This window comes from Nelumbo lutea, chromosome 5 (genome assembly GCF_056320005.1).
Source record: "Nelumbo lutea isolate HS-2025 chromosome 5, American lotus-T2T, whole genome shotgun sequence".
In the NCBI taxonomy this organism is placed as follows: Eukaryota; Viridiplantae; Streptophyta; class Magnoliopsida; order Proteales; family Nelumbonaceae; genus Nelumbo; species Nelumbo lutea.
In genome coordinates, this window is record NC_142688.1 from 30,503,833 (window position 1) to 30,515,672 (window position 11,840).

The 11,840-nt window shown below is 37.8% G+C and overlaps 2 protein-coding genes across 3 annotated transcripts; one reads left to right on the forward strand and one right to left on the reverse strand.

Annotated features, from left to right (window-relative positions):
- Positions 1–756: 756 nt before the first annotated feature.
- Positions 757–3,317, reverse strand: LOC148851398 (pentatricopeptide repeat-containing protein At4g18520, chloroplastic-like). The gene has a single exon (XM_088946425.1). The coding sequence runs from the start codon at positions 3,200–3,202 to the stop codon at positions 1,361–1,363; it is 1,842 nt and encodes a 613-aa protein (XP_088802551.1). The 5' UTR covers positions 3,203–3,317; the 3' UTR covers positions 757–1,360.
- A 185-nt stretch (positions 3,318–3,502) lies between these two features.
- On the forward strand, positions 3,503–11,629 carry LOC148851399 (uncharacterized protein At4g37920). Of its 2 annotated transcripts, XR_016099562.1 has the most exons (7): positions 3,522–3,803; positions 6,562–6,974; positions 7,334–7,502; positions 7,764–8,008; positions 10,470–10,657; positions 10,804–10,919; positions 11,147–11,629. XR_016099562.1 is itself a non-coding variant. In XM_088946426.1 (6 exons), the coding sequence occupies exons 1-6, from the start codon at positions 3,650–3,652 to the stop codon at positions 11,304–11,306; spliced, it is 1,329 nt and encodes a 442-aa protein (XP_088802552.1). In that variant the 5' UTR covers positions 3,503–3,649; the 3' UTR covers positions 11,307–11,629. The 2 variants fall into 2 exon arrangements, 1 of the variants encoding a protein (XP_088802552.1); XM_088946426.1 differs by lacking the exon at positions 10,804–10,919 and having other exon boundaries at positions 3,503–3,803.
- Positions 11,630–11,840: the final 211 nt, after the last annotated feature.

Genomic DNA, 11,840 nt, shown 5'->3' on the forward strand with positions numbered 1-11,840 from the left:
CAGGGATCTCATCACTTAATCACCCAACCTAAACCAAGCCAAATGGCTTTCTGTTGACCTAATAAGAGCTGGAAATAGGACCCGATGTAATCCAATAACAGTGGTTTCTCCATGCATAATCATTTTCAAGGAAACAAGCAACCAAATATTTTTTTCTTTTTATGGAAAATAGATAATAATAATATAGGAAAAAGAAAATAAAAAAGAATGTTGGCTGTGTGTGAAAGTGAAGCTGAAGCACAGAGATAACCAATCTTCCATCAACATGTAGCTTATCATGACCACTGGATTTTCCAACATGTTGAGGATCAAATGAGGGCCTATGGCTACTCATCCATCATTTTCCTCCCTACAAAGTTATCTAAAAGCATTGAAAACATACAGTTATATTACTTGAAAAGTTTATTCTTGACCAAGAAAGTTATTAAAAAGACCTAAAAGAGCTATTGAAACAAGTAATCCAACCTTCAGGGTAGGTTCTTTTAAAAATGATATGTTTGCATTATTTGCATAAAAAATAAAAAGCTAATCACAGAATAAAAGAAGTGAAAGATTAAGAGAAAGTTGAATTGTATTTTGACCACCCCCTAAAACTAAGGCAAACATTTTTGCAATACAATCCTTGGTCGTGGATACCATCCATTCAACCAATGAATCTGCATTTTGTAGGAATATCATTGATTAAGTATGGTGGAGACCCAAGACATACAGTATTACATGATGGTCAATGAAATTCATTGGTGTGAACTGCCCAAATTATAATTTAAGCAAAATAGAGACTATTTTCTTCCGGTTGGTGAGATGGGTTTTCTTTTTTTTTTTTTTTTTTTATGAATGGTCGGTGAGTTGGGTTTCAACAGCAATCTTTTCTTTTTACTACAGACTGTAAATCAAAAAATCAGACCAGAAAGTTCTGCCAGGGAAGTGTACCCATTTCATTTGACACTCTGATTGCCACCTTACTGAATGCCTTTGGGATGCATAAGAGATAGATATTGAGCAACTGAGATTCCATATGAATCTCTTGGAACTAACCTGCTTAAAATAAACATAGATGCATGCATCTGACAAAGCATAGATCATAGAGGAAGCACATTTCTCTTAACTGCCGGGTAGTTCATACATCTCTGAGACTGCTTCCAGCAATTTGTCATTCTCATACTCAGATTGGGACACTGGAATGTATTTGATTTCACTCCTTGTAAGGACTTCTAGGCCTTATTCTCAATCAGGCTTGTATATTTTCTTGTCATTCTCCATCCATAGCCCAACATTAACTAATGTAACATTGATCTACATGGACTAGCTACCATTTTGTCAATCCCCAGAATTCCATCTTTTGCTTGGATGACACAAAGGTTCAATTTGGCTGAAGGCAACGTTCAGATGAGGACTCTAGTTCCAATTCAACATCTCCACATGCAATAAGAACTGTGGTAAGGATGTAGTCATCCACCTTAATTCCTTCTGCTTGCATCCGATACATGAGCTTTAGAGCCTCTCGGCAAAGCCCATTTCTTGCATACCCTACAATCATTGCCTTCCAGGACACCAAATTCCGTTCAGGCATGCTATCAAAAACTTTAATTGCCTCAGAAACACACCCACATTTTGCATACATATCAATTAAAGCACTGCCCACAAACACATTAGACAAAGAGCAAGTCTTGTTAACAGATGAGTGAATCCATTTACCTTGCAAAAGAGCTTTTACATTGGCACATGCTTTTAATGCTGATGAATAAGTAAATGGGTTTGGCACAACACCTTCGCACAGCATTTCTTTCAAGAACTCCAGAGCCTCTAAACCATATCCACGATGTGCATAACCAGAGATTATTGCAGTCCATGACACAACATCCCTAAAAGGCATGGATTGAAGAACTTTGGAAGCATAAATGAACTCTGCACATTTGCAGTAGAACCAGACAAGGGTGCTCCCTACATAGATATTGTTTTGGATGGAATTCTTCAAGACCTGAGTATGAACTTCCTTTCCAGTGGTTAAGGCCCCAATTGAGCCACAAGCCCTAAGGATGCTGGCGATGGTCAACTTATTTGCATATATATTTCGCCTCTTCATTACTCGAAAAAGGCTTATGGCCTCTTCACCAAGTCCATTTTGTGCATAGCCTGCTATCATGGAAGTCCATGTGACAGTATTTCTCTTCCTCATTCTATCGAACACTTTTCTAGATGCTAAAACTTCCCCACATTTTGCATACATGCCAACTAGAGAAGTCCCTACAAAAACTTCATCCTTGAACATACTCTTAACTAAAGCACCATGTAGTTGTCTCCCAAAACTTAGATCCTCCACTTCACTACATGCCTTCAGAACACTACACACTGTATACTCATTTGGAATAAAACCCTCAGATTGCATTTTTGCAAACATATGAAAAGCCTCTTCTTCATGACCATGTTGTGCACAAGCCGTTATGATTGTGGTCCAACAAACTACATCGTGCTCTAACATTCGATCAAATGCTTGAAATGCAGAAGATAGATCACAGCATTGGGCATAGAAGTGAACAACGGCACTATCAACAATCAAGTTACTCCAATTCCCTTTTAGAATGCAAGCATGAATTTGTCTTCCAAGCTCAAAATCTGATCTCCTACTGCATAGGTTCAATATACACACAAATGTTTTACTGTTAGCTTGTATGCCACTTTCAACCAACTCGATGAATAACCGTGAAGCTTCTTCGTCGAACCCAGCTCTCAAATAACCATTAAGAATCGCAGTCCATGAAATAACATTTCTTTCCATCATTCTGTCGAACACCTTACGAGCCTCCAATAATTTACCAACTCTCGCATAGCTAGAAATCAAATTATTATCTACAAACGTCACAGGAGCCCCTAAAAATTTTACAACGATTGCATGTAATCTTCTAATTTCTTTAACAGTACAAGACGACTGAATCAAGGAAGCAAGTACGCCAAGATCCCTCGACACAGAATCAGATAAATCGGCGTCTGGGTTTTGTGCGGAATGGGAAACATGGCAGGTTTTCTGTAATCTGTTCGAAAACAAGCGATCTTTACAAGAAAAACAATGATACTTTGTGAGATTCTTGTACTTCTTCTGGTTTATCCTAACTTGCCTGCTCCCTTTTGACGATTGGGATGGTTGAGGAAGAAACAAACAGGGTGGTTGAAATTGAGGAATGTACAAGAAGGAGGGTGAAAGCATTGCAGGGATTAGCCGTTTTCGCGGGAACACAGACGACTTGAATCTACTGATCCCTGTTCTCACAACCAGTGGTCGTCTGCCTTGTGATATGGTGCTTAACCAGCGTATCAAAGCTTAAAAGATCACAATTAAGGGATCTTTCATATAAAAAGTGCGGATTTTTGTCGTCAGATTGGAATTTACTGAACAACATACCCCACCTTGGATTGATAAGGAAGATTTTCATTTTGCTTTTGCCACGTGTCAAGTGGAGGAAAATCATGATTTGCTGTAATATTGTTGCTAATATATTTACTATTTATTCCCCGAAAGCCCTGCCTCGTGTGAGGGAGCCCTCTTTGAATCATCATCAAAATCCTAGTTCCTAAATCCTAACTAGTATTCCTGAAGTTCCGTCCAGGTCGAAATTTCTAATACCAGATATATTTCTTGTACGAGTCTTCGTCCATGGAGATTGCTTCTGCGACTATTCAAACATCACGTCTACTCCCAAACCGTTGGTATCCAGTTAGAGGTTCTATCTGTTCACGAGACTTCTCTGTTTCTTTGAACTTCAAGAGAAATTCAAGTCTAGCTTCTCCATTCTCCTACAGAAACAAAGGTCAGGAGCTCTACCACTTTTGAGGTTTTGATTTGATCGAGTATTTAGGGCTTTTCTAGGTTAAGCTTTAGAAAAAATCATTTAGTTCTCAGTTTCTGCTTCTTTTTTTATATTTTCTACATTTGCTGTTGAAGTTTTTGTAAGATTAACTTTTACATATCCACTCGTTTTTTTAGAAAGAAAGTAGGAAGGTGTCTGATTGAATACACAAAAACAACAGTCTTTTGCCTAACTAGACATGTAATTGTATGTAACTGTGCTTTTGACGACTGAAAATAAAAGGGGAGATTAAGAGAAGAATGCTAACCACAGTTTTGGTTATATGATTAAAAGAGCGGATTTTGTAGGAAAAAAGGAGTTTGTTGGATAATTTCAGTTCTACATATTCAATTTATCCACAGAATTTGGCAATAATATAAAGGATAGGCTAATTACATTGTCTCCTTTCATTTCGGACGAATACATATGAGAAAAGTTTTATGTGAACGAGTAGTAGTAGCTTATAATTGATAGGTTGGTCAAATATTTTATATTCGATTTTCAAGTCATGTGAGTGTTTTCATATTTCTGTCATTCAAGGGTTCTACCTTAAGTGTAAATGCTTCTTGTTTCTTGAATGAAAAAATGTTCCTTTAAGATTTGTCTGCTAATTTTAGAAATCTCACAAACATTATCTCACACTTTTAGGTTTTCAGGTATTCAGTGTTGTATGGACTTGTTTGATGCAACCATGCTATATTAATGATTTGTACTTGTGATAAATCATAACCTCTTGTCTGTGTTTCTGTTAAGGGCCCGCGAATAGGATCTCGTCACAGGTCGGTTACCGGGGAAAACCTCTTGTTTTCCCTTGCTTCTCCCTTTTCTCAAGGAACCTATCTTTAGTGCATTAATGGTGATTTGTTAAAGAGATCACCTACTCTCCTCTGCTCTTTCTTGACTGAAATTCTGGATGGATTTATTGAATAACATATGCTCCTTAAATAGGAATTACAAGAGTCCTTCTTAAGAAAACTTTCTAAAAAAGAACTTTCTAAAAACCATTAGGAAACTTTCTAAAAGACCTAGGAAATAATAATGCTACTGCCTAATTAATAGGAACACTGAATCTAGCTAAGAGATAAGATAGGAACACTGAATCTAACGCCCATTACTGCTACTGTCTGCGGCTGTATTCCTTTCCAACTAAAGCATCCACAATATTACTCCCCTCCTGGACTAAGAGCTTGTCCTCAAGCTCAAATTCATGATAGGTGTCTTGAAACACAATCAAAGGAATCCAGGATATGTGGAATGATTTTGCCCTCTTGGATCGGGTTCCAATGAAGAGGGTTCATCCTCATCTTCCTCTTGCTCGTCTGTGGTTTCTGTTCTTCGCTAGCTGCTGAAGATGGAGCCATTTCGAGTGGTTTCGGGGCTGCCCATGTTGTTTGAGGCCGCCCTATACTGATACTTCCACGATTGAGTTGCAATTTGCGTTCAAAAGCGCGAACCAAATTCATAGCAATAACCAGATTGGGGGGATTTTGCATCTCCACATCCACCCTCAAAGTTTCCACTAACCTTGCGGTGAACATGTCAACCTGCTGGTATAGTCGTACCGAAGATGCTCTTGTAAGGAGGGTCTGAAACTGACGCTGATACTCAGCCACAGTTCCAGTTTGTTTGAAGTTGATTAGTTCGCCTAATGGATTGCTTGTTAATGGGGGCCCGAATCTGAGAAGGCAGTAGGATTTGAATTGGGTCCAACTGAGCCCAGGCTCCTCCTGCTCCAATATATAAAACCAGAGTTGCGCCTCCTCTCTCATGTGGAATGCGGCTAAGCCTACCTTGACCCTGTCCTCTGTCCGTTGGTTGCGGAAGAACTGCTCACATCTGTACAGCCATCCCAAAGGATCTCCAATTCCATTATAGGAAGGAAATTCCAGCCTGCTATATTTGGGAACGATCGCGGTTCCCTGGGCAACGACCGGCTGCTCGCTAGACAATTCTGCCATGTCTAGTCGGCGGCCATCTGTGGTTGCAGCCCCTTCTGAACTCTTTTCCTTGCTAGAAAAATATTACTCCATCAAGCGCCTTAATTCTCGGACGTCGTCCTTGATCTCGCACACCTCCTTGCTGTTTTCCACAAGTTTGTGCTCCAGATCATGAACCCTAGTCTTCAATTGCTCGAAAGTCACCCATGACGCCCTGCTCTGATACCAAATTGTTAAGGGCCCATGAATAGGATCTCGTCACAAGTTGGTTACCGGGGAAAACCTCTTGTTTTCCCTTGTTTCTCCCTTTTCTCGAGGAACCTATATTTAGTGCCTTAATGGTGATTTGTTAAAAAGATCACCAACTCTCCTCTGCTCTTTCTTGACTGAAATTCTTGATGGATTTATTGAATAACATCCTCTCCTTAAATAGGAATTACAAGAGTCCTTCTTAAGGAAACTTTCTAAAAAAGAACTTTCTAAAAAACATTAAGAGACTTTCTAAAAACATTAGGAAACTTTCTAAAAGAAACATTAAGAAACTTTCTAAAAGACTTAGGAAATAATAATGCTACTGCCTAATTAATAGGAACACTGAATCTAGCTAAGAGATAAGATAGGAACCCTGAATCTAGCTAAGAGATAAGATAGGAACACTGAATCTAGATAAGATAAGATAGGAACACTGAATCTAACGCCCATTACTGCTGTTGTCTGCGGCTGTATTCCTTTCCAACTAAAGCATCCACAATAGTTTCACTGATTCAACTGGTGCTTTTCAGGATTTCATTTATCCCTTCAACCAATTCGGCCACAACAATTTTCTCTCAAAGCCATTGCTGGTGATACAGCAGCAGTACCAAATGATTGTGCTAGGGAGGAACCATCATTCTCCCAATCATCCAACAATATGGATATTCATGAGGAAAGCACAGAAGAAAATAGTGAACTTGCTGATGGGCAAGACAAGACAGAGTTAGACAATGCTAAAATGATCAGAGTTTGTGACAAGTTAATTGGGGTTTTCATGGTTGACAAACCTACAACAGCTGATTGGAGAAGGTTGCTAGCTTTCAGCAGGGAATGGAGCAATATCCGCCCACATTTCTTTGGTCACTGCCAGGAGCGAGCAGATAATGAGAGTGATCCTATGATGAAACACAAGCTACTTCGACTTGGAAGGAAGCTGAAGGAGGTAGGTTTCAACACTCATTGGCCATGGATTATTTATTCCATGTAAGCTAATGCTTTCTGCATTTGGCATGCTTGGTTTAATTGATGATAATCTACAAGTATCAACAAGCTTTTTTGTTTTTTTGGGGGATTTATTTTTGGAGTGCGTTATCATTCACCATTTGATGAATCTTCTGGGGCAATATGTTCCTTTTTGGGATGCTTTTGAGCTGTTATTTCTCAGAAACTGTTTTCTGTGCAAGTATTCCCTGAATATCAAAGAGTATCTGATTGATCATATGGTTCTACTTTAGTAGTTTCCAAAAGGAAATTAGTACATAAACCATTTCATGAAATCCATATAGAGTTTCTCTTTTTCAGATTGATGAAGATGTGCAAAGACATGATGAGCTTCTTGAAATAATCAGGGGAGCACCATCTGAGATTAGTGCAGTTGTTGCCAGGCAGCGTAAAGATTTTACCAAGGAATTCTTTGTCCATCTTCACACAGTAGCAGAATCCTATTATGATAATCCAACAGAGCAAAATGGTGAGCCTTTTAGGTCATTTGAATATGTAGCTCATTTTTTAGCACCTGATTATCTACTTTGGGTGGATATCAAATTTGGACAGAATGTTTGTGTTTAATTATGTTTTCCATTTGAGTAAATTTTGTGAATCATATTTGATTTTTATCAAATAACATTGTGACTTCTTGATGATGTTACATCTGTTATAAAATTCTATACCTATCATGTTGTGGGAAGAATTGCAAAGCTGAACATATATCGTTTTGTTTTTGTTTGAAAAGCTTTGGCCAAGCTCGGGAATACATGCATAGCTGCAGTACAGGCTTATGATACTGCATCTGAAAGTATTGAAGCATTGAATGCTGCTGAGCTGAAGTTCCATGATATAATCAATTCACCTTCTCTAGATGCTGCTTGCAGAAAGATAGACAATTTGGCTGAGAAGAATCAACTTGATTCTGCATTGGTGCTGATGATCACCAAAGCTTGGTCAGCAGCCAAGGAATCAAACATGATGAAAGATGAGGTACAATGATAATTAGCTTCAGAAGGAATCAATTTTCTTCCTTAACATTTTTATACTTTCTTGCCTAAGGTAATAACTGGTATAGTGTTCACAAGTTGCAGTATACATATAACTTGTCTTTCTCTTAGTTCTTGGTAAGTTGTTATTTTTTTTTTTTCATTAGTAAAACTTTGATTATATTAATTGAATGAGAAAAGATAATACAATTTTGATTTGACGATCATGATATCATTCCCACAATCAACACTGTGTTACAAAGATGCCCAAAACAATGGATTGTGCTTCACAAATAATAAATAGGTCTTGTCAAGGACCAATGCGACCTGGCTGAAACATTCCAACCTTCATATAAGGTTGGCTTGGCTGATTTGAACTTTGAATTGGTTTGACTGGGGAGATCACAACTATACATGATACTATGCTTTCATTAAGTTAATATGTACCATTTAATGGTTTTCTTTCTTATTTAAATTTCTATTATCAATGATCCAATTATGAATATATCTTGAATAGGTTGACAATCTTAGCTCAAGCCAAACTCGTTGTTTGCAACCTCTTTATATCCTAACCCTTTTTTTAATTCTCACTTCAAGTATTCAATAGTATACCCGATATTGTTTATACTCTTGATAATTGGTTCAATTCTCTCCTCTATTCTTATATCTGGATTTGTTCTCCACTATTCTTTCTCATTCATCCTGTATTGCCTTAACCCTGAATCTTCTTTCTTTTTTTCCTTATAAGTAACCTACAAATTTATCAATAAAGTGGAAATTGAGGAAAAAATTAAGACAGGCCAAAGGGTGAAGTACCATGTCTTCCTCTCTCCTATGAGTGCCCATCTTCGCATCAAACAGAATTTGTATTGCCTAAATTATGCTAAAGTCTCTTGGACACCAAAAAAGGGGAGCTCTAAATAGAAATGGGCATGTATGTAGTTATATACCTACCTGATTATACATGTTTATAGCTGATTCACACCCTTGCAAGGGGATACCAGATGAAACAATCATCACAAAGGGATCAGTCTTTAGCTGATGTTTCTCAACTACAAGATCTCCTAGACCAAAATTCTCGGAATTGCTTGATCTGAGCTGCCAATTTGTTCCATTTCTTTGGACCAGATAAAAGATTATGTCAAGAGGTTAAAATTCATGTTAATTGTTGGCTATTATCGACTGATTGATCAATTCATTATAAGTATGACCGCCTGGATGGTGCTGATAGCCTGATACATATAGGGTCCCAAACCTTTTGAGCAGGTCCATGTGTTAGCAAGACTGGAGCCATATCTTTCTCTAGGTTCCCATACTTACACAAGATTCTTCTTTTTTTTTTTTTATGAATACTTACACAAGATTCTTCTTTGATCATTAGATGAAAACCTTATTGATGGTCAATGTGTGTGATGCACAATTTCATGGGTCCTTGCATGAGAAGTGAACACATTAAGAGAGAAAATATTCCCTGACAATAGATGATGGGTGGGGATAGGGAGACCTGAAGAATCCTAACATCCCCATCCCCCATAAGAGAGACTAGCATAAACCATCCCCAATAAATTGCTCAACATAAGATAGGCCTTGTCACCCCTCCCCTGAATCATATGTCCATTTTGGAAGCCAGGAGTCTCAAGCTCCAATAGCCTTCTTGCATTTATCGTTAACCACCTCAAACCCCCCAACTCCCATGAAAAAAGGAAAACTTAAAAGCCACTGAAATCCTTGTTCTCATCTTTTACTTATTTTATTTTTTAAGGAAACAGTAACTTTCATTGATAAGATTAAAAAAGTATATCTGTCACCTCTCAAAGGATGGCTAGAGAACCCAACAACATAAACAATCCTACAAGCATGCCCAAAACAAAGCTTCCCTATTTACTCCTTGCTTAGCTAAAGCATCAACCATTCCATTCGCTGGTCTTCTTGCCCATTTAAACTGCACACTTAACTCCCTTGCTAAGTTCAAATTTTTTCCCTTAGTGGTTGCCTGAAAGACCACATACCCAAACTTCAATCCAATTAAGAACATTAGTACAAATCTCCTTAGCAAAGTCATAGCCATGATGATTTCACCATGTTATTCTAAATTAACCACCTATTTGTGAAGGAGTTATGTTCCCAGTTGCACAATTGTCAAATTTTAGATTCATAGCTCCCTGTTGTACATGCCAGCCAGGAGGGCCCAGTTGGTGTGCACTCCTGGATTCTTTTCTATCATGTATTTCCTTTACGAGCCTCTCATGGTCAGGACCAACATTGGGTAATGGCCCTTTTTCTTCATCCTTTTCATGTACAATACGTTTTTCTATATTTAATACAATACATATCAGATACTCCCAAATATAAGAAGGAAGAAAAAGAAATGAGAATTCAAACTGATCATCAGAATTGTTTTTTTTTTTTTCATTTGAATATCTGTACAAGTTCTACTACGATTTATAATTTTTGTTCCATTTCAGGTGAAAGATATATTGTACCACTTGTACATGACTGCAAGAGGCAACCTTCAAAGGCTCATGCCAAAAGAGATTAGGATACTCAAGTATCTTCTCAAAATTAAGGATCCAGAAGAGCAGCTATGTGCTTTAAAAGATGCATTTACCCCTGGAGATGAACTTGAAGGAAAGGATGTAGACTGCCTATACACGTATGTTTCAAGAAACAATAGCTCTGCTGCCCTAGTTATCTTTAATTAGAATTAAAAAAAAAAAAAAAACAGAAAAAGAAAAGCAAAGTCCACTTCTTTTAGATTGTCAGACATTAGCCAATGGCAATATATACGTACATATGCAGGGATTTGAGGTCCCCCTGTTGCTGGAATCATAGGTTTCCATGAAGGATCATCCAATTGTGTCATTTGTTTTTGCCATACAATGTGGATACTTGATGGTGCTCCAGCTTCCTTGCATGTGCGTAATTTGAATCATAGTTCTGCTAGTGATAAAGCATTTGTTTCGACTAAGAGGATATCATTTTAGGTTTTCCTGCAGTTTTCCTTTCTTTTCTTTTTTCTCTTTTCTTAAATTTTCTGCTTTTTTTAATTACTTTTTACCCCTCTTGTCTGATACTGTCATTTTTTCCTTCTGGTTCTGGCTATGTTTGTCTTGTGATGTGTTGAGCTTCTGTACTTTCATAGGACGCCAGAGAAGCTGTATACATGGATTAGTACTGTTATGGATGCCTACCATTTCAGCAGAGAAGGCACTCTTATTCGGGAAGCTAGGGACTTGATGAACCCAAAAATTATTGAAAGATTAGAGGAACTGAAGGTGCTAGTCCAGAAGAACTTCATGTGAGACAACTTCACTTATCTCTCACAGTGGATTTATTTAGGAAAGTTCAACCTTAGACTCTCAACCCACAAGTACGATATTGAAATTCATAAATTTCAACCCAAATTTATGGTCCTCACCTTGCAAATGTATTTCTTGATTCCAAGGCATCATTAAAACCCACTGACTTCATTTGGAAGCCTTAACCTTCTTTCTGAGTTGATTCGAGTGAAGAATCCCCACAAATTTTCTATGGTAGGAGTAGGACTGTCTCCTTTCTGGGGGGGAGATATCTGATGTAAATTATATGATATTTTGAATTTATTACATGGAAATTTATTCTCTTACTGATCGTGGACTCTTGGTGTGAAACTTTTCTGTTTTTTTTTTAACTTTTAGTCAGTTGATTTGTGACGCAAAAGATCTGTATGTGCACTCATATGCTCATGCCACTCCTTGAACCATGAAATAGTAGGCAGGACTCAATCTATATGTTAAACCTTGTTGTTCTAAACATTTTTCTTCCCTGAAACTCTCTGAGGTCTGAGCTATCTTCTA

Coding starts and splice junctions, on each gene's coding strand:
- LOC148851398 (XM_088946425.1), bottom strand. CDS start 3,202: ATGCTTTCACCCTCCTTCTTGTACATTCCTCAATTTCAACCACCCTGT.
- LOC148851399 (XM_088946426.1), top strand. CDS start 3,650: ATGGAGATTGCTTCTGCGACTATTCAAACATCACGTCTACTCCCAAAC. Junction 3,804..6,561: donor ATTCTCCTACAGAAACAAAG/GTCAGGAGCTCT, acceptor GGTGCTTTTCAG/GATTTCATTTATCCCTTCAA. Junction 10,658..11,146: donor GATGTAGACTGCCTATACAC/GTATGTTTCAAG, acceptor GTACTTTCATAG/GACGCCAGAGAAGCTGTATA.